Source organism: Dicentrarchus labrax, unplaced genomic scaffold (assembly GCF_905237075.1).
Source record: "Dicentrarchus labrax unplaced genomic scaffold, dlabrax2021, whole genome shotgun sequence".
Taxonomy (NCBI): Eukaryota; Metazoa; Chordata; class Actinopteri; family Moronidae; genus Dicentrarchus; species Dicentrarchus labrax.
The window spans coordinates 2,077,451-2,103,909 of record NW_026136703.1 but is presented as its reverse complement, the minus strand read 5'-3'; the positions used below and the strand labels follow the sequence as shown (position 1 = coordinate 2,103,909).

General features: G+C 39.5%; 2 protein-coding genes and 1 long non-coding RNA gene across 3 annotated transcripts in view; 2 read left to right on the top strand and 1 right to left on the bottom strand.

Moving 5' to 3' along the window:
• Positions 1–22,079, top strand: part of clmna (calmin a) — a 51,130-nt gene extending 29,051 nt beyond the window's left edge. Inside the window, exons 2-13 of the mRNA XM_051383618.1 lie at positions 2,133–2,194; positions 7,900–7,995; positions 8,153–8,236; positions 8,325–8,417; positions 9,910–10,106; positions 10,218–10,411; positions 11,755–11,837; positions 11,947–14,253; positions 15,192–15,367; positions 16,639–16,714; positions 16,815–16,876; positions 17,999–22,079. Coding sequence (XP_051239578.1) covers positions 2,133–2,194; positions 7,900–7,995; positions 8,153–8,236; positions 8,325–8,417; positions 9,910–10,106; positions 10,218–10,411; positions 11,755–11,837; positions 11,947–14,253; positions 15,192–15,367; positions 16,639–16,714; positions 16,815–16,876; positions 17,999–18,122 — 3,554 coding nt within the window. The 3' untranslated portion in view covers positions 18,123–22,079. The remainder of the gene's footprint in view (positions 1–2,132; positions 2,195–7,899; positions 7,996–8,152; positions 8,237–8,324; positions 8,418–9,909; positions 10,107–10,217; positions 10,412–11,754; positions 11,838–11,946; positions 14,254–15,191; positions 15,368–16,638; positions 16,715–16,814; positions 16,877–17,998) is intronic.
• Positions 1–26,459, bottom strand: part of LOC127354537 (uncharacterized) — a 520,620-nt gene that overhangs the window by 289,101 nt on the left and 205,060 nt on the right. The window lies entirely within an intron of this gene.
• Positions 26,161–26,459, top strand: part of dicer1 (dicer 1, ribonuclease type III) — a 34,554-nt gene continuing 34,255 nt past the window's right edge. Inside the window, exon 1 of the mRNA XM_051383614.1 lies at positions 26,161–26,360. The gene's annotated coding sequence lies outside the window, so the exon portion shown is untranslated. The remainder of the gene's footprint in view (positions 26,361–26,459) is intronic.

Here is a 26,459-nt window from a genome sequence, read left to right as displayed (position 1 = left end):
TGCAGTTTTGGGCTCTTCCACAGTGACCTAATTTGCTAGCCACAGAGGTTGCCGCTTGGTCTGGCCTGTACCAACACACCATGATGGACATCAGCCTTACACTCTGTTAGCTTTGTTGTACTCGTTAGGCTGGGACAGCTTTATCATTCTCAGTGGTACCTGCAGTTTGCTGGCCTCACATAATTCCCATCACCTGCCAAAAATTCAACAAAGGACAGCAGATGGCTGAATCACCTGTGTGCATGTGCAGGTCCTTAAAATGGGGATGGAGATTACTACAAGTACATCTTGTTAAAAACATCAAATCTTCATCATCTAGAGATGTTTCCTTTCTCATATGTGTGTATATACACTATCAGTCAAAAGTTTGGACACACCTTCTCATTTAATGGTTTTTCTTTATTTTCATGACTATTTACATTGTAGATTCTCACTGAAGGCATCAAAACTATGAATGAACACATATGGAATTATGTAGTAAACAAAAAAGTGTGAAATAAATTAGATTACTCAAAGTAGCCACCCTTTGCTTTGTTGACAGTGCTGCAAACCCTTGGCCTTCTCTCAATGAGCTTCATGATGAAGTCACCTGAAATGGTTTTCACTTCACAGGTGTGCCTTGTCAGGGTTCATTTGTGGAATTTCTTGCCTTCTTAATGGGGTTGGGACCATCAGTTGTGTTGTGCAGAAATCAGGTTGGTACACAGCTGACAGCCCTATTTGACAACTGTTAGAATTCATATTATGGCAAGAACCAATCAGCTAAGTAAAGAGAAACGACAGTCCATCATTACTTTAAGAACTGAAGGTCAGTCAGTCCGGGAAATTGCAAAAACTTTGAATGTGTCGCAAAAACCATCAAGCGCTACGACGAAACTGGCTCACATGAGGACCGCCCCAGGAAAGGAAGACCAAGAGTCACCTCTGCTGCTGAGGATAAGTTCATCCGAGTCACCAGCCTCAGAAATCCCAAGTTAACAGCACCTCAGATTAGAGCCCAGATGAATGCCACACAGAGTTCTAGTAGCAGACACATCTCTACATCAACTGTTCAGAGGAGACTGCGTGAATCAGGCCTTTATGGTCAAATAGCTGCTAAAAAACCACTACTAAAGAAAAGCAACAAGCAGAAGAGATTTGTTTGGGCCAAGAAACACAAGGAATGGACATTAGACCAGTGGAAATCTGTGCTTTGGTCTGATGAGTCCAAATTTGAGATCTTTGGTTCCACCCACAGTGTCTTTGTGCGACGCAGAAAAGGTGAACGGATGGTCTCTACATGCATGGTTCCCACCGTGAAACATGGAGGAGGAGGTGTGATGGTGCTTTGCTGGTGACACTGTTGGGGATTTTTTCAAAATTGAAGGCACACTGAACCAGCATGGCTACCACAGCATCCTGCAGCATCATGCCATCCCATCCGGTTTGCGTTATGTTGGACCATCATTTATTTTTCAACAGGACAATGACCCCAAACACACCTCCAGGCTGTGTAAGGGCTATTTGACCAAGAAGGAGAGTGATGGAGTGCTGCGCCAGATGATCTGGCCTCCACAGTCACCTGATCTAAACCCAATCGAGATGGTTTGGGATGAGATGGACCGCAGAGTGAAGGCAAAAGGGCCAACAAGTGCACAGCATCTCTGGGAACTCCTTCAAGACTGTTGGAAAACCATTTCATTTGGCTATTTTGAAGAATCTAAAATATAAAACATGTTTTGAGTTATTTCACACTTCTTTGTTTACTACATAATTCCATATGTGTTCATTCATAGTTTTGATGCCTTCAGTGAGAATCTACAATGTAAATAGTCATGAAAATAAAGAAAAACCATTAAATGAGAACGTGTGTCCAAACTTTTGACTGGTAGTGTATATATTCTCAGAGAGAGAGAGAGAGAGAGAGAGAGAGAGAGATTTTTTGGTCAGGATGTTTTTGAAAGATGGCTAGATAAGTAAGAGAGTATGTGTATGTGTTTCTGCCCACAGCTTCCCATGCTGTTTCTTTGCAATGGTAATATGCCTTTGGCGAGAGGTGATTCATGCTCCTCCAGACTTTCTGATGAGTACTGTGGCCCTGGCTTCAGTTTGCTGATGGCTGAAATGTTTTTATTTCTCTCTCTGTGTTGCAGTTGAAAGAGAAGTGGTTCAGAAGAGGACCTTCACCCGATGGATGAACCTGCATTTAGAGAAGGTTTGTTGACGGCTTTTTTGAAACAGTGGCTGCAGAAAATACACAAGAAGGAGAAACTGTAATTATGGTCTCTAAGCTCACTTATTACAGAGCTGCTCACTGAGCTTTCATTTACTACCAGCAAAACATTTCTTTCTTTTATTGTCACTTCACCCCAAAACCCGGGGTAGCTCCGTCTTCACCACAGACTGCATCATGAAGCAGAATTTACCCCACTATGCTCACTGTATGTGTTTTGCACTGCGGCTGAGACACGTGCTGTACATAAACAACAGCTGCAGTCTCTCCATCCCACTGTCTAAATTATGCATGTGGTTGCGTGGAACTGCCCGTGTGCAGCATTAAAGTTTCATTAGGCTGTTAAGTGTTAATCTGAGAGAACAGTGGCTGGGTTACAGGTCTTAATAACCCAAGGTGGCCGCTTGGCTCTCCGCCACCCAGCAAGCTGCTGCATGTGAACAACTGGTGCATGAGCCCCCCCAGCACCCCCTGCTGCTCATGGCTTTGGGCCAAATATAGGAGAAATGCTCTGAGGTAACCAATGAGAGTCCAGTCAATGAATGAGACTAGAAACTAAGAAAGTATGGAGGCCCAAAGAGGATGCATAAATACATACACATATGTGATTGATACATTTTCATTGCCACTGTCTCAAAGTGCTTGCTCATGGTGGGAACTGTCGGGTCTCTGTAAATCATTTTATAACAAGTACAGTCTAAACTGGCTGTATTTGAAAACTTTTTTTGTATTTTTATGCTTATTTTGAAGTATTGTGTTTGATGGAAACGGTAAAATTTTACAGTTTACACTGTTCATGCGCTTTGAAAATGGGAGATTGAAACACTTTTATTGAATAAATTCTGCTCCACACAGATTTGATCAAACCTTCCTCACATTAATACATGAAATAAATGATTTCCATCCTGTTTTTTGCATTGTTTTTCACCATTTGAGCTAGTTTTCTGACTGAAATTGGCACCACCTACTGCTTATCTTGATGAACTCCTATTAATCGCAGCAGTGAACAAGTATTTATTTGTATTTTCTTTTGCCGATTTAATTAAACACATTTGGATAGTGTAACTTGTCAGAAAATAGTGTAAAATGCACAGTCCAACATGATCTCTTGTTTTGTCCAACCAATGGTCCAGAAGCTGAAAGGCTGCAACAAATAAGTATTTGGTGCTTTTGCTCAAAAAAAAAAAAATATTACATTTTCAAAATATTTTACAGATACTGATCATTTCATTCTCACTCGACTAGAAAGTTAGTAGAAGGTCTAGCTGAAAAGTGTCGGTCACTGAGATGGAAGTGTTGTTTCCTTCCCTCACTTATGTGTAGTCTATCTACACCTTGTCAGGCTAAATGTCAAACACCTCTACATTGCTAGGCTGATGAATGAATCACAATGAAATGAAAGTAATGGTTTCATTGCCTGCCATTACAGTACACCTGTGCATATAGACACAGTGAGCTCCAGCAGAGCTGTCTAAACTGAGTTTCACTCCTGAGCTTTCTTTCCTTTTGTGGTGAGTCAGGGTGGGCTGGGAGACTGAGCGTCTGATCACATCTTTTGTTTTCCCCTCACACAATAAGCCTCTCTTCTCTTAGTCACTGTTTGGCTCTGCATCAAATCTCTGACCCACTAATTGACAATCACACATTTGTCTTCTGTCATCTTGGAAAGTTCCAGTCACTTTAACCCCCCCTCCATCCCCCAACCATTCACTGTGTTCAGACAAGTTTACAAATGCCTGAGTTTGTAGTGGCTTGTGATAGCAGGGATAAATGTTGGCTCTGGCAGGGAGTGCTGTGGGTTACTGACAGATTCCTGAAGATATATCTGCATGGTTTACCCTTGTCTCAGTCGGTTGGTGTGTTTGATTTCACTCAGATTTCCCAGTGGCAACATCTCCATATATGTCCTTATTGTCACTGAAAGTGTGCAGCAGTGAGTGTGTGTTGATTTTTCAGTGTTTATTTGAAATGGTCAAAAAGTGTTGACTGGAGAGCTGTTGAGTGCCATCCAATGTGTTGAATTAAAGCTTGAGGGTGTGTCTGGGAAGAGTGTTGGCACCTTGTTGATTTTTAACACACTTTAACACATTTTTCCAGTTCCCCCATTTGCATACCTTGGGTCCTCCCATCCGCAAATTACACTACCACAGTTATTGTCTGTTAGCGTTCAAGCTAAAGAGCTCGCTAACTGTAAGCTAGAGAGCTTCCTTCCCCATCTTCAATAAAGTCACTGAATAAAATGATGTACAGTCCTAAGAACAAGTTGAGTTGGGAGTAAACAGCCCAGTAGAGAAACGAGAAATAATCTCAAAGAATACATATTTGTGTTTTAAGAGGTAGATACTGGATGGCAAGATGGTGCCTAAACACCCTTTTCACAGCAGCCATTTTGACTGGAAGTCCAGTGGTAACACTGTTGTTACCAGTGACACCAATTAAGGTTGGTTCCATTCAGATCAAACAGGGTCAGGGTGCTGCTATTGTGCATGTTGACTCACTGGAAAGACTAAATGGAACAGAACCTTAATTAGCATGATTGGTAACACCTGTGTTTACCCTACTATTTCCTGTCAAAATGCCTGCTGTGAAAAAGGTCTATTCAATCCAAGGAGAACTAGAGCCGCACAGATGTATCTAGTTTGATAATAGATCAATTCAATTGAATTCAATTTTATTTGTATAGCACCAATTCATAACAGAAGTTATCTCAGGACACTTTTCAAATAGAGCAGGTCTAGACCGAACTCTTTATAACATTATTTACAGAGACCCAACAGTACCACCATGAGCAAACCTTGGCGACGGCAAGGAAAACTGCCTGTAAAGGCAGAAACCTAGGACAGACCCCGGCTCTAGGTGGGTGGTCGTCTCTCGACCGGAGGGAGGGAGGGAGAGGGAGAGGGAGAGGGGAGGGGGGAGAGGGGAGGGGGGGAGAGAGAGAGGGAGGGAGAGAGAGAGAGAGAGAGGGAGGGAGAGAGAGAGGGAGAGGGGGGGAGGGAGAGAGAGAGAGAGAGGGGGGGAGAGGGAGAGAGAGAGAGAGGGAGAGGGAGAGAGAGAGAGAGAGAGAGAGAGAGAGAGAGAGAGAGAGAGAGAGAGAGAGAGAGAGAGGGAGAGATTAAATCCTTCTTACAGATGGGCCCCAGACAGTGGAGACAAATTCATCAAGGCTTTGAACTCCCCTGATCTGATGAATTACATATTAATATACTCAAAATCAATATGTCCCTACCAGAGATGGGGTAAACAAGGCTATGGAGGATATCAATATGATATTTCATAAGGAAGCTATTAGGGCTGACCTCATAAAGCAAAGACAGAGACCTGTTAAAAGGCAAAATACTGACAAATGGTTTGATCAAGAATGCAAAACAATCAGAAAAGAGCTGAGAAGCAAATGAGAAACATCACAGCCCTGCGCATTCAATACAATGAAATTTTAAATACATATAAATACACAATTAGGATCAAAAAACAAAATTATACCCAACTGAAACTTGAAGATATTGAGAATGCCATTAACCAAAATCAATTCTGGGATATGTGGAACAAGTTCAACACAAAGCAACAGCAGACATTACCCATCCAAAACGGTGACATCTGGAGATCACATTTTGAAAATCTGTACAAAGACATACCAATCAATCAAATCAATTCAGATCAGGGTATTATGAAAGAAAAACTCCAAAAATTAGAAGAAACAATTAAAGACAACCAAAACCCCGTTGATTTCGAAATTACTTGGGAAGAAATAACCACACAGATAAAATGTCTGAAGCCAAGAAAAGCTTGTGGTCCAGACAGCATTAGAAACTAAATGCTCAAAAGCAGCACCCCTGAAATGCAGGATGCAGTGTTACATTTGTTCAATATTATACTACAGGCAGGATGTTTTCCCAACATCTGGTGCAAAGGGCTCATTTCCCCCATTCATAAGAGTGGGGACAAATCAGACCCTAATAACTACCGTGGTATCTGTGTCAGCAGCTGTCTCGGTAAACTATTCTGTAGTATTCTTAATACAAGAATACTAGATTTCCTTGAGGAACAGTCAGTCTTAAGTAAAAGTCAGATTGGCTTCCTGCCAAGACACCGCACCACCGACCATGTATATACCCTTCACACTTTAATCAACAAACATGTACAACAAACTGAGAATGGAAAAATATTCACCTGCTTTATTGATTTCAAGAAAGCTTACGACTCCATTTGGCATGAAGGGCTCTATTACAGACTTTTAAACTGTGGTATAGGTGGCAAAATGTCTGATCTGGTTAAATCAATGTATTTGGAAAACATGTGCTGTTAAAATTGGAGACAAACTAACTGATTTCTTCCCCCAGAGAAGAGGCGTTCGGCAGGGTTGCAATCTAAGTCCGACTTTATTTAATGTGTATATAAATGAACTGGCTGTTGAGTTGGATAAATGTGCTGCTCCGGGCCTCTCCCTCCTAGATAGAGAGGTGAAGTCTCTGATGACCTTGTTCTACTGTCTCCTACTGAACAAGGACTACAGCTACAGCTGGACGTAGTAGAAAAGTACTGTCAGAACTGGGCCCTGGCAGTAAACATGAAGAAAACCAATGTCATGATCTTTCAAAAACGCCCCAGGTGTCATGAGAACAAACACCAATTTACCATCAATAATCATGTCATTGAACACAGCATGAGTTATACCTACCTTGGTATAACCATAACAGCATCAGGGAGTTTCAACATGGCAGTGAATGCACTAAAAGAAAAAGCTTGAAGAGCTCTATATGCAATTAAGAGAACATTTTATAATTTCCATATTCCAATAAAAATCTGGCTTAAAATATTTGATAGTGTCATCCAGCCCATTGCGCTGTACGGTAGTGAAGTATGGGGTCCACTCAGTCATCAGAGCTTTACCCGTTGGGACAAACATCCAACAGAATCTCTACATGGAGAATTCTGCAGATACATTTTACACGTACACAGAAACACACCAACAAATGCATGCAGAGCAGAATTAGGCAGATACCCACTGATAATTAACATTCAGAAGAGAACGCTCGACTTTTTTAACCACCTGAAATCCAGCCCCAGAGACACCCTCCACTCCAAAGCCCTCCAAACCCAAGAGCTGAGCACAATGTAAAGAAAGCTATCTGGACCATTGGGAAGAAACAACTAAAAGCCAAAGTAGACTGGAATGTTATCTTGCCCTTAAAAGAGATTATGAATGAGCAGAATATCTCTCTACTGTCAGAGATAGAAAGCAGAGACAGATCCTAACCTAGTACAGGCTCAGTGACCACAAACTGCCAATCCAAACAGGAAGACACAAACAATCATGGCAACCAAAAGAAAACAGAAAATGTGGTCACAGGCTCTCATCACGCTCCCTCAACCATGCTCACCTACACTGGTTATTTAGTGTGTGCGCTCCCTTGGGATTAGATATACACCATAAAAACATGTTGCACCATATATATGTATATGTGTATATGTGTATATATACTGTATGTGGTGAAATGAATGTGTTTTTTCCTATAGCTTTAATATGACAGGGATAGCCGTATATGCACTATAGAGAGATGGATGCATTTGCATCTTTCTTAAAAAATATTCGGAAAAAAGAAATACTAAAATGAAAATCAAATTAATTAAAATTGTTGCAGTTCTAATTCTCACCTCTCCTTCTGTCTCTTTCCCTCCATTTTCAGTGTGACCCACCCATTGAGGTTCTTGACCTTTTCCGTGACATACAGGATGGACACATCCTCATGGCCCTGCTGGAAGAGCTCTCTGGCTGCAAGCTGGTCAGACTTTACATTGTTTTTAGTTCCAGATCAGTATTGTGTATAATAACCATTTTAGCAGCTCCTTTGGCAGTAGTGGTGGTCCAAGTAGTTGTTTCGTTTGGCTTTGGTTTTTATATCTGTCAATAATACTTTTCCCAATCGAATGATTTTCCAGCTTCATGGATTCAAGAAGTCCTCCCATCGTATTTTCAGACTGAACAACATCGCTAAGGTCCTGAATTTCCTGGAGGAGAGAAACGTGAGTACCACAGCAGTTAGCTTGAAGACATGTCTACCTACTGCTTGTTGATTGGCTGAACTGTTAACACAAACATGTGTGTCCTCAGGTTAAGCTGGTCAGTATAGATGCAGCTGACGTTGCTGATGGAAACCCCTCCATCATCCTGGGACTCATCTGGAACATCATCCTCTTCTTTCAGGTAATCAACTTTTCTCTGTATATCCTCTCATTTAACACCTCCATCCAGTCTCATCTGTCCACCATCCTCTGCCTCTCAAAATGTTCACTCAAAATGAGGTCAAGTGTGAGAATAAAGTGTCTACCTCACAGCCTGTGGACTTTCCATTCACAAAAGCATCAAAATGCAGCTCGCTGGGTAGTTTCATGTAATCCACAGTGCGGTTCAATGCCTTGGACAGACACCATGAGGAAACAATTATCTCTGCATTCACACAGACTGTCCTCTCATTCTGGAGGCATTCCACTGTGTGAATCTGTCTACACTGCCAGGTCTGAGCAAGGATTAATGGTAATAATGACCAAGATACACTGGGCTTCTTTGATGGCCTTTTACAGAGATTTGGCCTTGAAACTGTAAAGCATCTTGTAAATCCAATTTTTTAAAAGTGCTATATAAATAAAGTTTCTACTTTATCATTATCATTACCATTACCATTATTATTATTATTATTATTATTATTATTATTATACTCTCTTAACTTCAAATGTTGTTTTGCCCAATAATTGCAAACAATGAAATCACATTCACAAATAAATAGTAAATTTGAAACAATATTCACTTACTACACTAGCTTTCATTTGCGGTGTTTTCATTTTTCTTTATTTTTTATAGATTTTCCATGTATATTCTGTTTTAAGCCAGTGTAACAGTAAACTGACCCTCTGTTTCACATGGACAATTTCACTTTATTACAGGATAGTCCTCCAGTGCTATGATATAGCATTAAAAAAACAACACTTGTTTCCTCTTAGGTTAAATATTGGCTCCCAATAAATGTGTAAATGTGCACAACATGCCAGACTTTTAGCACTTTGTGTGAACATTTTTCGTGATAACACATACAACACTATATCATATGGGCCAACTGGCTTGTGATACACATCCACATTGTTAGTTATGTAGGTTTTCAGTGAGTCTTCAAACCTGACAGTGTTATTTTCTCAGACTTTAGAAAAGCTCTTCTGGAGCCACAGAAGACAATGAACTGATTTGACAGGTTGAGCAGGACCATTATGAGTAAACTGATCTTAGTGTTTAAAATTTTTGGAGTTCCCCTTTAATCCCATCTCTACAATCTAGCAAATGATTCAGCACTGGAAAGTCCTCTGAGTGTTTAAATGGCTTTGATTGTAAAATTGCAAAATTCTGTTTATATGTAATAAATCCTGTTACTGACTGAGCGTTTTACATGTTTGTAGTCTTTTTACAGAACTTTAAGCCAGAACAGATATCCCTGGGATAGTTTCCTTTGCAAAGTCGATCACTCTCTGATGAAAGTAACCCACTTTTTGTCAATATTCAGCAGATCGTCTGTTCAAGTGTCAGCATACAACACTTGGGTAAATCATCTGCTGGAGATACAGGGATGAATTTGATACTCATTAGCTGAATTGACAGGTAAAACAGTCGACCAAAGGGAAATATAATCCAACTCTCTGTCCCCTTCCAGATTAAGGAGCTGACTGGGAACATCAAGAGCCAGTTCCCCTCCTCCTCCAGCTTGTCGTCCATCCCCACCAGCTCCGACTCTGACACGTCCTTCTGTAGCACGCCATCAGATGAGAGACAGTCAGCGTCCACGGCCATGCGAGAACACGGCAAGGCCATCAAAAAACTGCTGCAGTGGGTACAGAAGCGAACACGCAAGTAAGTGTGGTCAGCCATTTTCAATAAAGATTTTTGTGATTGTTTCTTGGTATTCTCCGGTGGTCTTTTTGGACTGACCGTCACCACTGAATATGTCCTGCCTTACTGTAGGTTTGGTGTGGCAGTGCAGGACTTTGGGAAGAGTTGGACAAGTGGTCTGGCCTTCCTTGCTGTCATTAAGTCCATTGACTCCAGCCTGGTGGACATGAGGAAGGCACTGCTGAGGACTGCCAGAGAAAATCTGGAGGACGCCTTCAGGATAGCCCACTACAGCCTGGGTATCCCACGCCTACTGGAGCCAGAGGGTAACAAGAAAACCTATTTTTAGACATCAGGGTAATCTGGTTACTGCCCACATTAAACTGCCATACCATAATATAATAACACTGTATTTTCCTTGCTGTAATGAATTACCAATATTCTATGAAAAGAAGCACTTGTTTGGTTGTAAAAAGCTAAACTAAAAGGTGTTCCCATGTCACAGCAACCTGTTAAACATAGCCCTAAGATAGACCTCAACAGGTTCTACAGGTTTCCCATTGCTGGATAATTAACCTAACCAGACTAATCTAGCCCAGTTATAACATTTGCATTTGTGCAACCAAATCTATGTTGCAAAGTAAGAAGCCTAAGAGTGGTAATCCCTGTTCATGGAAACAGCCTCATAGTTCCCATTCTAAGCCTATTTTGTGCCTCTATGTAAAATCAGGATGAGGCAGCGGTCAAGTCATGGGGACCTTTTCGTAAGCCACCAGTGTTTGAGGATAATTTGGAATTGGCTATATTTAGCTAGTGCTAGACCACATTCATAGTATTCCTGCTCAGTGTTTGTTTGAAATACAACTTGCAATCTAGGTAGCTTCTAACTATCTGCCAGGAGATGCTGTAGTTTTAGTGTTGGTAAAACCCCAAAAGGTACATCCTCCACTAACCATTTCCTACTAGCATTTTATGGCTGTATTGTGACCTTTTCTCTGTTTAAATTAAACTTTAAAATTAGATTAGTGTTATGCACTTTCCACATGTAAGCAATGCTGCCACACTTTGATATACAATGCCCCTTTCAGACAGTATCATTGCTGGCTTTATCAATCTAATAAAGTAATCACAGGACCATTATGGATAGAGGTGCTGTGCTCGTGCAATATTTTGCATCTGGTATGCAAAAGGCAGTGAAAAAGCACCCCCTCTCTTCCCACCAGCAGCTCTGTAGATTGGCACAGGATTTTTCTTCTCCAATTTTATAATTTACTAGGTATGTCATGCTGCCTGTTTTATGCAGTCCAATAGTGCCCAATTATAGTTAATAAGGAATAGACAAGGTTGTGACTCTCATTTATTTGCCCTTTGCTCACATGTCAAATACTAACAAATACTTCGCTGGACTTTAATACTTTTGGTATGGATGTCCAAAAAAAATGTATTACCGTGTTCTGTGAAGGGGAAAATAAGCAAAAAACATTTTTATATAGGCATGAGGCAAAATAAGATGTAAATTGAATGTCTCTCTATGTGTTTAATGGTTTTATTCAGACATGAGACCTACAAATTGCCAGCACTTTTACGTAAAAAAAAGTGGAGGAAGCCTGGTTGACATGAGAGTCTGTATGTTAAATGCCACTGTGGTAATTGTTCGTTATCTGCCTAGATGTGACTATCAACGCACCAGATGATCAATCAATCATGACGTATGTGTCACAGTTCCTGGAACACTTCCCTGGCATAGAGGAGGTAAGAATCCCTTCTTGCAGTGCATGGATTAGATCTGTCTTTGACGAAACGCTTTTTTCTGGATGTGAGCACTGATAGATTGCTGCCATCTTCTTTATTTCTCTCTCAGCCGGAGGAGTCCTGCCAGCTGATTGAAAAAAGCATCTCTATGTGCCGACTAAACTTCCGTGACAATGACTCCGACCACATCAGGAATGGCGCTCACAGAAGTAGAGTGAGAGATAGGTCCATCATGTTCCAGAGGGAATGTACCCAACCCCCACCCAAAATCTTAATTTCCTCTGTGTCAGAAGATAGGAGCATCATGTCGCCCCGAATCAGGCCGGCCGCAGCTCGCTCATGGTCCAGTGAAGACTTCTTAGCAGATTCCCCCCATATGGAAGACATCTCCAGCAGTGTGGTTGAAGATACCAAGGAACCTGCCTGTGAGAACTTAATCAACTCAACTTCTGACTCACCACAACTGTCTTACGCTCACTCGCCCACTGGCTCATCAGTGCCTGAGTCTGTAAACACTGAGTCAGTTATTGGAGACTCAGCAATCAGCTCACCTGATTCCTGGGTGGAGAGCGAGTTTGGCATCATGCCAGAGAAGTTCTGTGAGAGTCGAAGTGACAGCTCTTTGTGTGACAGTGGAACAGCCTGGGATGTGTACCGTGCCACCCCCGTGGAGATCACTACTCTTGATGAAGGATTTGTCCCATCCATAGAGGATAGAGTCCCTGATGAGCAGTCGATTACAGAGTCGTATATTGATGAAGGTATTTACTCGCTGAGCTCACTGCAGAGCACCCAGGAGAGAATCCAAGGGTATTCTGTGAAGAAACAAGTTGAAGTCGTGAAAGAGAAAGAGACAAACCTTGACAACCACAACCAGGATATGGCATTAGAACAGGTACCTGATCATAGCGAAGCTGAGATTATAAAAGAAGTAGACTCTAAACAGATGGATACAAGTGTACTCCAAAAAGATGAAGTACCCAGAGAGCAAGAATCTTCTTTTGGACTGTGTGTTTCAGAAGTAATGGTCAACTCTGGTACAGAAGATCTCATTGAAACTGATAAAACTAACCAGTCCCCACTCATCTCCAACACTGAACTACCACCCCTTGACCTATTTGAAGAATTCATAAAGCAAACCAGTGTTGAAGAGAGCGCTAACCGAGAAGCAGAATGTTTAAAGAAAGATGTGGACTTCATTGGGGATGCACAGGACCACGAAGGACAAATTAATGGTCGAACTGAAAGTCAGAATCATAACTCTGAGGAGGTTGAAGTGGAAACTGAATGTCAGAAACCAGATTCTCCTTCAGAGGAGACAAAAGGGGAGTCAAGAGAGGAGTCTGGAATTTTAAAGGAGAGGGATGAAGCTGTTGTAGAAACAGAAGACAAAGCAAGTGATGGAGTTCCAAGCTTTAGTTCAGAGACTTGTGATGCTTTAGCAAACACACATCCAACCAATCAAGACGAAACCTCAAAAACAAGTCTGGACCCATGTACGGGGATAAACATTCCTCTGATCTCTATTTCCAGTGAGCCAGAAGAGCAAGAAGAAGAGGGAACATGTAACCTCAAAAGACAACATCATGCTGAGGATGATGAGGTACATCACGCAGAGGCAACTGGAACTAAAGAAACTGACACAGATGTAAACAGCCCTCAAGATCCAGATATATTGAGCGGTGATTCCAGTGACAATAACGACAAAAACCCTGTTGAGATCCCTTCCCGCATGGTATCAGAACTAGTTAAACCAACAACGTCAGAAGAAATAAGAGACATAGAAAGTGGGCATTTGAATGATACAGATGAACATGACATCAGTAGATCAACAGCAGACATATGTGGGACAGATACAACAGATAAGATGGACAGAAGGGAAGTCGAACAGGAATGTGAGTCTCCTCACCATGACACTGAGAAGGACTTGGTAGCTCAGACCTCTTCTACAGATGGTAAATCAATAGAACCTGTGACTACTGAGCTGGAAATGGATTTAACTGATCAACTAGATGGATCCCAAGACAAACTGATTGAAACCTTTTCTGACAATGAGACAGCTACCACACTGGATCCAGTCGACTCAAAACAAAATGGTGCGACAGGGACTTCATGTTGTAAAGTTGGTAGTGTGTCCAGAGATACTGACTTGTTTTATACAGACTTTGATCGAAGATCTCCCACAGATGATCTAGTTGGTGACCCTATCGAACCCATGGATCTGTTCTATCCTGACAAAGAGGAGCCCATGTTTACAGAGCCGCCTGATACTGAAATGCAGAGCTGGCCTTCTGTTCTGAGTGTATCCGCTCTCCAGCCGGCGCCAGCTTCAGAGACTCTGCCAGACGACCATCCACTCGACCTGCTTGGTCAAGACTTCAGAATTGGAGTAAATTCAGTACAAGAGGATGACAAGGTAAATGTGTTAATTCAGCAGAAGGATGATTCCAAATTACTTTTTTCTAGCACCACAATGAAGTTGACATTTTTGGTTTGGAGTGAATATCCCATCTACTTTCGGATTGATTCCTATGAAATTTGGTCCAGATAGTTACTGTATCTTCCCCACAGGGTGAATTGAAATATCTCTAGTGATCCCCTGGCTTCATCAAGTCAAAATGTCAATTGCTCCACTACTTTGGTTTATGACCAAATTTATGCAAAACTAATGATTTTCCCATCATTCTCAGCTATCTTTCTTGTTTAGCATGCAAACACACTAAACCAAGAAGGTGAATATGGTTAACTGTACCTTTAACATCCATGTATTGTCATCTCAGTTTGGAAAAAAGAACAGTTATTAAGTTTACTTTTTTTTTCGATTTACTGATTTTTGTGAGTGAGTGAGTGAGTGAGTGAGTGAGTGAGTGAGTCAGTGAGTGAATAATGAAGTTACAGATTTGATTAGTCTAGTGTTGGGTTTTTTCCCCAATCTTTATTTAACCAGGAAGTCCCTTGAGCTTGAAATCTCTTTTCCGAGGAAGACCTACATGAATATGAGGGGAGTTTACCCAGTGTGGCCTTGTACACTAAAGAATACAAATGAAATTGTCTACGTAGACTTAGTGATGGCCAGTCTACCAAATTATAAAGCGTACAATGATGAGTACGGGGACCAGGGTTGGTTATAAAATATAGAGCACTGTGGTACACAGAATCTAAAATGTGGAGAGTACTGGATGCAGCATGCATGTAGACAAGTCCCATTGGCTATTGCTCTTTCAAAATGACTCCTTAATTTAAATTATTTGCTTTTATTAGTATTTGTGGTTAATTCCTCCATACAACTGACTAGTCACTGTGTACATTAAACTTCTAAAAGATCTATCTTTCTTAATTTCTTGCTCTTGTTAGGTGATCACTAAGACCAACCTGGAGACTGACAAAGCATCTGAATCGCAGGAACACTGTTTGTTGCCGGGGGAGAAGATAGAAGGACTCTGGGGTGATATTCCAGCAGACGGCAGTGATCTCAGTGAGGCCAAGCAACGGAGCTCAGGCTCTGCCAGGGAAAACACAGAGCATGTGAGGTAGGTTTTCTATTCTTAGTTGACTCCCTAGTGCACTGAGAAACACACTGGACCCTGGAGGAAACCAGTGTTATGGCAATGGATGCGACTGCTCTGACCTGGCCTCTCTGTTTGCTCAGATATTTCCTTAAATGTACTGAACAAAATCTGTGTAGGCTGGTGGTGGGAATTAAGACAGGCCTTATGAGGGTTGAGGGACTGTGTCATGAGGAAAGGGGACCGGGGCTAGTGACATCAGTGTGGTTGGAATAATTAATACATAGGAGCTTGATTCTGTTTATGTTCAAAAGTGGAACGGATATATGGCATTTTTTGTTCAATTTATTTACATTCTGACTCAAATTGCATACTTACACGCAAAGGATTCAGAGGAAGTTATGCATGCATGAGGACACAGGAATTTCACATAATGTGGAAAACAAAATTTTATTTCAAAGTTTGATATCAATTTACCCATGTCGTTGAAACTAAGGTGGCTGCGAAACCTGTGCAAAACACAAAAAGTCCCTGTCTAGAGCCAGTGTTTGATTTGTCCATTCTGGGGTACTGTATCAACATGGTGGTTCAATATTGTGGACTCCATGGAAGAGCTCCCTCTGTAGATAAGACTAGATGATGCACTAGAGCACAGCCTCAAACCAAAACCAAAACAAATGACAAGTGCAACGGCCCACCAGACTCCATTTTCAAAAACACAAATATTAACTTGCAGATCATAAAACATACTTAATGGAAACTTTACAGAAACAAAATAAAACTCAACTTTCTTTACACTGTTCTAACAACAATTACCAAGTCCGGTTTGGTTGACATAACCCCTTAATTTATCAAGTTAGATGAGAAAATAACACAGAAAATGGCTGCTATAACTGCCATGTAACGGCATCTGTCATTTAACCTCAAATAATTGTAACTTTGTTAAAAACGGACATAATGTCAGGAGTTGATGGAGACCAAAACAGAGCTCAAAGGAAAGTGAATATTTGACTAGAATAGGATATTGGAAGGCCACAAACCTTCAGCCTATTGTGGAGTTCTGTGGCTAACACACCAGATTAATGCAGCTGCAGATTTAAACTTTAAACAGGAAAAAGGCCTGGAGTTAGGAGTTGTAGTGAAGGGGACAGGGAATAAAGTCACAGAAAGTAGCTTTTTAGTTCTGGTTTCATACTCTCATTCTTTTGTCTCAAGGTATTCACAAAGGCTTTTCGTTTTATATTTCCTGGGCCTGCTCTAACTAAACTAATGGATTCTGTCTTTGACACTAAAAGTTACAGTGGACGCGATGAAAGCCAGAACCCTCCAGTTCTCCGTCACAGAAAGGGGCTTCGCTTCACTGAGTCCATGGTTGGTTTGACACTGCACTTCCATCTCTATGGACATGTTATTACTGCTGGATAAGTATTCTGTCTGATGCTGTACACTGAGTGTTTGCTCTCACTCACAGGACAATCGGACAGCCCAGACTGCAGCGGCCAGAAAAGATGACAACGGTGACTCTGATTTTTGGTAAGAACTTCTCCAAGGATGCTTTAGTTCTGTATACTGTATAGGCCTTTCACAACAGCACGTTTTTACTGGTTGCAAGTATTTCCAAACCGGTGGTGGACTAGTAGTCATCTTCTCCTGTTGGAATACTAGTCTCATCAACAGATACTGAAAAAACAACCAATCAGAGCCAAGAAAGATAGAAAGATGCTTTGGTTTGGTGTCTTGAAGATAGTTGACAACAAATGATCTTTCTTGGCTCTGATTGGTTGTTTTCGTTAAGGTCCAGTAGATTCTTCCAAATGCCATTAGGAGCACTATGAGGAACCAGAGGAACCTGATTTTGTCTCATGTTCTACTGTTAGGATATAGTGAAAGTTTCAGCAAATATGACCAAAAGATATTTTCATAAAAGTTACCTACTGCAGCTTTAATTGAAATATCAAAATCACAGTATGGCCAATGCCGATATCCAAATTGCAGAAGCTGCAATTTTTTGATAAAAGTAACATGAGTTATAATGAAGTACTGTAGTGCTGCAGAGATACCCTGGCCTACAAATCTTGCTCTCCAGATGTAAGAAAACATGTTTGTTTGGTCCCCCCCCCCCGACTAATGTCCCATCATCATGATTTTAATAGTTTCAGTGAAAATGTAAATTGTGACAAAAAAAACGCAATGAATTAAAATTCCCAACAATCTTGAATCATATTGCAATCGCAATATCTATCAAAAAGTAATCGGGGTGCAACCCATCTTAGTAGCCAGTTTCGTTATTAACTCACTATCAGTTACTACGCCCCTAGTGTCAACTTCAGAATATAATTGGTACAACCCAGGGCTGGCCCCTAAAATTGGGACACAGCACATCAGAAGACCCAAAATAAATGTCTCATGAATGTTTAACTGTTTGTAAGAATCTATCCATATTGCAGTGCTGCTCATTATCTCTTTCAGTTTTGTGTCTCTGCTGACCTTATTCTGACCTCTCGTGTGTGTGTGTGTGTGTGTGTGTGTGTGTGTGTGTGTGTGTGTGTGTGTGTGTGTGTGTGTGTGTGTGTGTGTGTGTGTGTGTGTGTGTGTGTGTGTGTGTGTGTGTGTGTGTGTGTGTGTGTGTGTGTGTGTGTGTGTGTGTGTGTGTAGGCGTGGTGAGAACTGGGAGCTGTATCTGCTGCTGCTGCTGTGGCTGCTGCTCTACTGTTTCTGGCTGCTGCCACAGATGGACCTGAAGACACTGCCCAGCCTGCTGCTGAACCTCAACCACTAAAGGACACACACACACACACACACACACACACACACACACACACACACACACACACACACACACACACACACACACACACACACACACACACACACAGAGTTAGAGGAAAAAAGAGAATTTTAACAAATATATAAACTTTAATGCACCGTCACTAAAAAAACACACACATACAGCTCAACTGCCACTCCTCGTTCCTTTCCATTCCACTGACTGTACTCCAGATTAGATTAGACTTTTAGGTTTTTGCTTTTTAGCTTTTGATGTGGCTTGAAGTATTCTGTATGACAATGTGTTAGGGCCACTGCTGGGGAAAACTAGGTCTGAGATTTAAAAAAAAATGTGCAACCTTTTTAGAAAAGGTCATAATGCTGTTAAAATCAAGTCAAAATAATTTTATGGGAATAAAATTGTAATTTTACAAGGAAACAGTCATAGCAGTATAAGACGTACATTTTAATATTTTGAGAAAAATTATGTTGTGAAAATAATGTAATAATTTTACAAGAGAAAAGTAATGTAACAAAATAAAGTTTTGCTTTTACAGGAATAGGTCATTATATGTCAAGAATAAAGTTTTTGATAAAAAAAGTAATATTTTAAGACTAAAGACTAAACTCATAATATTTCAAATTAGGTCTTACATTTTTTTTAGGAAAGGTTATATTATTTAGAGAATAAAAAGTCATATATTGTAATATTTCTTATAATAGTATGACATATTCTCAAAATGAGTCATACCTTCATGATGCAAAAAAAATATATTATAACCCTATAAAACATATTCTCATAACATTGCCTTTTTGTTTTAAAATAATAACTCCTAATTATATTTTGAGTCCTAGAAAATAATTTGTAATTCTGAGAAAATGTCATATTATTTCACAATAAGAAATATTATGAAATAATAAAGTCAGAACTTCCATGTAAAATTGAGACTTTTTTTTTTTTTATTACAATGCAATCTCTTAATATTAAGCCTTTTTCTTGTAAGGTTTGCCACTTTATTCTCCAAATGTTGACTATTTAACTATGACGTATGGGTGAAACATAAAAGAAATAGAAGAAAAATTACAACTTTGGTCACATAACATTGCCATTTCTCTCAAAATATTCCAAATTTATTCTTGAAACCTCCATGCAGTGGCCCTGACGCCCCGCTGCAGATGTGCTTCTGTTTTAAAGACACTATACAAGTTTGTGGTTTATTGCTGTGCAAAGCCGACAGAGCTGACCCTGTAAGACTACATGACTGTACAGCACGCTCTGCTTTGTAGATAGAGATATATACTAAAGATGTATGGATGCACAGTTCTGAAAAGCCATTTAACCCCGAAAATGTTAAAGGTGAAACTGCTTAAGATAATAAAAACTGGAGATAGTGGAGCTCAAAAGGAAATGAAAACAAGAATATATATGATAAAGCCAGTCTTTCTGAGTGTACGTACTGTTGTAAAGAGAACTAATCAGTCTGAATGAAAGGGTATTTTGGATTTGTTGCACTTTTGAAAAAGAATACAAACTGCCAAAGATTGTGTTGAAAGTGCTGATACAGAAAGTACACAACTCACCCAATAATGGAAATCCTGTTTTTAACACGTAGAAAGTCTCTTGTACGAAAGCACCCAGCTCTATATTGTATAATAGTTCAAGCAGAATATGTATGTAATATTTTATGGTTCATAAGATGTATGAATGGATTTTTAAAAAGTTTTATGACAAAGAAATGTTTTATGTGACTGAGCTATGCTTGAGCCTGTCCAAACCTGTCAACGGAAAGAGAATGCTTTACAAAGAAATATCTTTCTGTGTTATTTTTTTAACCATGTCTGTAGTGAAGCAAGTCCTTAGTTTGATCATTCCTCACACCAGCCGACCTAAATATGAACACAGCTCCTCCATTCACTGACTGAGGGGCAGCAAAAAAGCCATTCATTCCAGTCCATTTCCAACTGGGTCAACCCTCCAGCATAGTGCATCATAACCACATCTCAAGTGTGTGTGTGGACATGTTTTTGTACTTTTATCCTTGTGAGAACTAGAGCTGTGTCCCAATTCCATACTATTTACTAACTGCATCATGCTTATTGTCATGGTATAGTGTTTTACCAGTTACTACAAGAAGAATATGTATGCTTAATAAACATTATACATCAAAAAGAGAAAGCAAAATATTACTCTAAAGATGTAATACTTGCTTTTTAAGCTGGAAACTCTCTCTCCCTTGGTTGAAGCCTCGATGTTCTGTTTCTAGCTGTTTCCTGAGCATTTCCATTGCATAATTCCAATTAAATATTACCACAAGCCAACTGTGGTACAGTAAAAATAGGGCTTTCAGGGCAGCCGCCATCTTCCAACAACTTTAATAGAGTTTCTTGAGTTAAAGAGAACCATAAAAATATGAATCATGCTTTAGTTGCCTTAAGCAGATATAGTCATTGGTGGAAGTTCTCAGGTAAAGGTTGAGTAAAAGTCCTGCATTCAAAAGTTTACTTAGAGCTGCAGTAAGTAACTTTTATTAAAATAACATTTTGTCATATCATGAAGGCTTCAGCAAATAAGACAAAAATATGTTTTACAGACATTACCTACTGCAGCTTTAAGTACAGAAGAATGATCCACAAATTAAAAAAAAGTATAAAACTTTATATTTGGCACTAAATGGCTCCAGTTAATGGTTATATTTTATATGACATTATGGTGACTGTTGCATTAATGCAGCATTTGGTTCTAGACAGAAATTTGTAGTTTTTTATATTTATCTTTGTCATTTTTACTTTGTGGACCTCAAAACGTTATTTAAATGAATCCCTGTGAGACATTGCAGAGGAAATGTCTCTTTGGACATACTAACAACTGATCTAAAACATGACAGAGCCTCAACTGCAGTACACGCTGCGTTTTTATCAAATTTTTTGTTTATTATATGCTGCTTTTTTTAAACTAGAAACCACAGCAATGTTGTGGAGTAGAAGTATGCATTTTCATAATATAGAGGAAATGGGAAGTAAAGTACCTTAAATTTGTACATATACACAGTACTTTTGTAAATGTACTTTCCACCACTGCATATAGAGTAGTAAAACAAATGAAATATACTGATACTTATATTTTCATTATAAACATTTTGCAACATTTCAGATCTGTTCATGGAAACGTCACATTTCAAAATGTATTTGTGTTCACAAATGAGTATAATAATTTCTAAGAAGCAGACTTGCAAAAATCAAGTGTAATTTGTTTGCATGTTGACTTTTTTGAATATACTTAGAACTGTCCTAGAATTGCTATTTAGTATGGAAATGGGACAGAGCTCAGATTTACAGTCCTCACTGCAGCTTCACATTGTGGACTTGTTTAGTTTTAGGATTTACATTTAGGGTTGTCAGTAAATCCATGAGATTATTATAGCATTATTTGCTGATCATGTCATAAAGCAAAGTCATGACCATTAACCACTCCCTCCAAGATTGCGCAGGCTTTTTTAGGGATTATTGCTGCCTAAAATCTCGATTTCACGCCAGCTTTTCTCAAAAATTGTGATGCATGTTGTGATCTTTTTAGGCCAGTGTCTCTCAGATGGGTTCACGTGCTCCCCTAGGGGTACTTTGGAGTACTAAAGGGGGTATCTGAAGTTTTTTTTATTTAAAAAATATCTTTCATTCATGATTCCTGAAATAATTATACTATAAGTTCAATAGAAAATGTAAATGTAAGTTTGATAAACCACATTTCATATCCAATATTCCTATTTTCAGTGCCATGGGGGACGTAAACTGTCAGCTGCAGTTGCCTCCCTGTCACCAAGAATGACAAAGATACTAACAAACTCAGGTTTCTCACTAAATTGGATGTGCAACTCACAAAATCATGGTGGATGGTTTAATTCATTGATGGATTCAAAACATTTGAAATGAAGTATTTCATTGTTTTTTCTTAATAAATTAGACACTGACTCTGCAGCGTTGTATTGTACTTCTTTCTTTTCCACCAAAAATGTTTTGGTAAATGGTAAATGGACCTGTACTTGTATAGCGCCTTTCTAGTCTTCCGACCACTCAAAGCTCTTTTACACTACGTGCCACATTCACCCTTTCATACACATTCACTCAGTGATGGCAAAGTCCATCGAACAGAAACTAACATTCATACACATTCACACACCGATGCACAGCATCAGGAGCAATTCGGGGTTCAGTATCTTGCTCAAGGATACTTCGACATGTGGCACCAGGAGCTGGGGATCGAACCCACAACCTTCCGATTAAGGAAGGTTGTGCCTCTGAGCCACAGCCGCCCATAACGTTTTTTTTACGTCGGTCAGGGGTTTGAAAAAATATTTCAAAGTCAACGTTAATGAAAAAAAGTTTGAGAAACACTGTTTAAGGTATTGTTTTGCAATTAAATTGTGTGAGAAAGTGAAAATTTAAAAAAAAAGTTGAATTCATTCATTAATAAAAATCAAAGGCTACTTGTTTCAGTGAGAATAAAATCGCTGATAATTTGGTGATGTTGAGCTCAACGTTTTGGCACTGCTATGATTGGTCGAATTTGCGGAAAAGTTGCGGTGATCAGATAAGATTTCATTTAGTATTAGATTACTAGTTACTTTAAAAAAAATATATATATATATATATATATATAAATGTCAGTAAAACAAAAAGGTAATCATTTGGATGGTAACAAAACAAACCGGAGACCATAAAATAATTCTGTCAGACCTCATTATGTCAAGATCAAAGTCCAATTATTCCATGAAGATGACATAATCATTCTGAGATCCCAGTAAACAAACCAGAAGAATAATGACTCCCTTCAATGGTTCTTTACAGTCCGTTAACATTAGAATTAGCATACATTAGGGTAAGCATTAAATGTAACATTGTAATAGGTTTATCATTTAGATGACTCTTAGGTATGGGTTAGGGCAAGGCTTAAAGCTGCAGTAGGTAATTTTATAAAATGTAACTTTTTATCATATTTGCTGACATGTTCACATCCTGACAGTAGCACATGAGACAGTGAAAAAATCAGGTTCATCTGGCTCCTCCTAGTGCTCCTAATGACATTAGCAAGAATCCACCAATCAGAACAGAGAATACTAGGAGGAGCCAGAGGAAGAAACTTGAATCCACCAATGCACATCCACTGAGAATGGAATTTACAGTGAAGTAGGAGACATCTTGTGTCCAGCAGGAACAGGGACTTTTGCATATTCAGAAATTGCAAAAATGTATCTCTTCATACTCTGGATAATGTAAGCCACACTTACTTCACATACTGTATGTCAAAGTGTTTTCATGCACAGATTATTTTAGTCCCAATTTTCCAAAGATACACTGTGTAAGGTCACCAGCTGGTCCCAAAAAATGCAATAGTAGTCCTCCAGAGTCTGGGATAAGAGTTAAGGAAAAAGGGATGGCAATTTAAGTTCTTTACAAGGATACAGTAGACTGTGTGTGTGTGTGTTTGTGTCTCCAGTGACCATGGCCACAGGACCATACCAGCCACCCCCACCCCCCAACACCACCAAAACACTGAAAGGACTGACCTAGTAAAAAAAGACATTAGCTTTTGTATTGGAACCTTAATCGTTCTAATTGTTTCAGCAGCAAGTGCAATAAATGACATGTTTTAAACCCTTTGTATTCTGTGTGTGCTTTGTTTTCACTGCTTAGGGTATTGGTACATCCTTCAAATGTCTGTGAAAGTTGTTTAAATATAAAATAAGATGAATAAATGCAGTTTTAAGTTTTCACCGTGTTATGTTTTTTTATAAACCCCCCCCCAACACACACAAACAAGTTTTTAACATGAAGCACTCTGTTTAATGCTGCAGGTAACGTTTATAGAAAATAACTTTTTGTCATATTCACTGAAACTTTCACAATATCCTGACAGTAGAACATGAGACAGATAATATGTGAAACAGTCAGGTTCCTCTGGCTCCTAATGGCATTTGTAAACAACCAATAGCGAAAGTTTAAAAAAGTATGACTTAAGTAAGTACTTTAGTATTTTTTTTTATAAAGTTACCTTCTGCAGCTTTAAACCCATCACTAACTAAATGTTATGTGACCATAACAGATCATGACATTAATTCTAAATCTAAATCAATGTGTTCAATTTGACAGCATTTGACACCAAACTGGCTTCATTTTTATTCAATCATAAAAAGTGTAGTTTGTGATGTTAAATTGGCCTTAAATCCAGTTCCAGCTGTTTTGCCTCTCTGAAACCTGCAGATATGTTATAGTTCTGTCTTTTCTGCAGGCCTTTTTAGGAAAGGAGAGGCGGAGGGATTTCTTATGATTGAGCTTAATATGAGTTGTTTGAGAAGGAAAGTTGTAGAGCTGTAAGACAACTATACAGATTTCACAAGGTATTGAATCCACTTGCTTGGCTTACTAACTGAACATCAACCTTCCATCAGGACATGCTATGCCTGTGAGTAGTAATGCTGCCATCTGGAGGACATCATGTAACGTAGTCAGTGACTTTAGCAGGGCTGAAGGGCCTTGGTCACACTACAAGACTTTCGTTGTCGTTGTCACACTATGACTGATGGGCAACGGGGGTCACACAATACAGGATCTTTCACAAGGAGGAATCCCAGAGTCTGTCTGCTCTGCAAACTAATCATTAATAATAGCATTGATAACAGCAAATTATGTTTAATTAACACACAAAAAACACACACAGAAAGAGTAACCATTACAGCAAACTGCTGTTAGAAAGTCAAATAAGCTGATAATTAGCCTGATCAGCCAGTGTCAGTAATCAATACACACATTATTAAAGCATTAATCAAACTAATGACTAACAGCGGTCAACGTCAGACAACATTATCATACTTTAATAGTTACCTCGTGTTTCTGTAGTGGAGACAAAACGTTACAAAATATACATATTATCAATTTGATTTCAACCAAAAGCTCCCTGCACCAAACTCCCTTTAAGAAATATCACATTTCCATAACTAAAGGCCATTGTCAACAGTATTCTTGTCAATTTAAGCCTCAGTATAATCCATAAAGATAAACTGCATAAGAGCCGTATCTATAAACTGTCCCAGCCACTGTCAGAGAACTGGACAGATATGGCACATTTAAAGTTTGTTTAAAGAAATGGTCCATTAGTACTCAGCCCTGTCAGCAAGAAAACTATTGAATATTGTTGTCCTCAGTCTGCCTGCTGTCGGCTGACACTTGACACTACCTCATCACCAGTCTGCCCTCATGGACCTGCATGCATGTCTTTTATTGTGTTGTTAGATTGATGTACACTGTGCATGTTTTTATGTCTGTGTTTCTGCTTTGCATGTTTCAGTTAGTGTCTAACAATTCAACAGTATTGTTTTATATAGTCCATATTACTCCCAATACCTGTCCTTTTATGGGTTTTGCTCTCGTATTATGAACCTCTGTGTTGCATGTTTTTTAATTTATATGAAATATAAGGGTGTTGAATAAGCAATTAATATTTTTATTGCATGCTTATAAATGATTAACTTTCTATGGCTTTGTCATTTTAATCTTATATTGTGTTCTTAGGTTGACTTCGTACCATCTGTCCAGAAACAAATGAAAAATAGTCTCTTTACAGAAATGTTTTATTAGTATGAACTCTCCCTGCTAAATTAAACCAATAAAAAATAATAAGCAAATACATAAGTATTATAATTATTATTATCATAATTACTTACTTACTACATAATTATCTTTATAGACATGTCTATGTTTTACACTTACTGTTCCCCAATAAAGCCCCTTTGAATATAATTGAATTGAGCGACAGACCTCCACACTTTACGCACGTTACGTAGGAAGGACAGGGGTTCCCGTACGCCTTTTTTTGCCCCCAGGGTGGCGAATTGATGCCCACCATATCCTCCCTCTGATTGGCTAGTACTAGTTGTTCTTTGGTTTGTGTGTAGGCATTACGCGTGAGATTGGTTAGAGATAGGGTAACAGTGTCAGGATAAGCCAATCAGAGGCAGAGTAGGGTTGGTTATGACTTCGCCATCCTGGGGAGAGGGGTGTCTCGCCAGAGTGCGGCCGGCAATTTACGCAGTTTACGTCCAATGTTTTGGCGTAGCAGAGGCCCAGGTGAAAGGAAGTGGTCCCACCGTGAACGAGTAGCCACCAAATCGAGACAGCAAGAGTGAATGGCAGAGAAGATATCCAACGAATGAATTCAAACATTTTTAGCCAAGACCATCAGTTGAGAAGCACGCAGCAGGTGAGAGAGTGTACCGCACTGCGGGCTGTCTTTCTGGAATAACGTTGCTGTTTTGCATGTGTTGGCCTTGCTAGCTGGAAGCTAGCTCGCAGCTGGCTG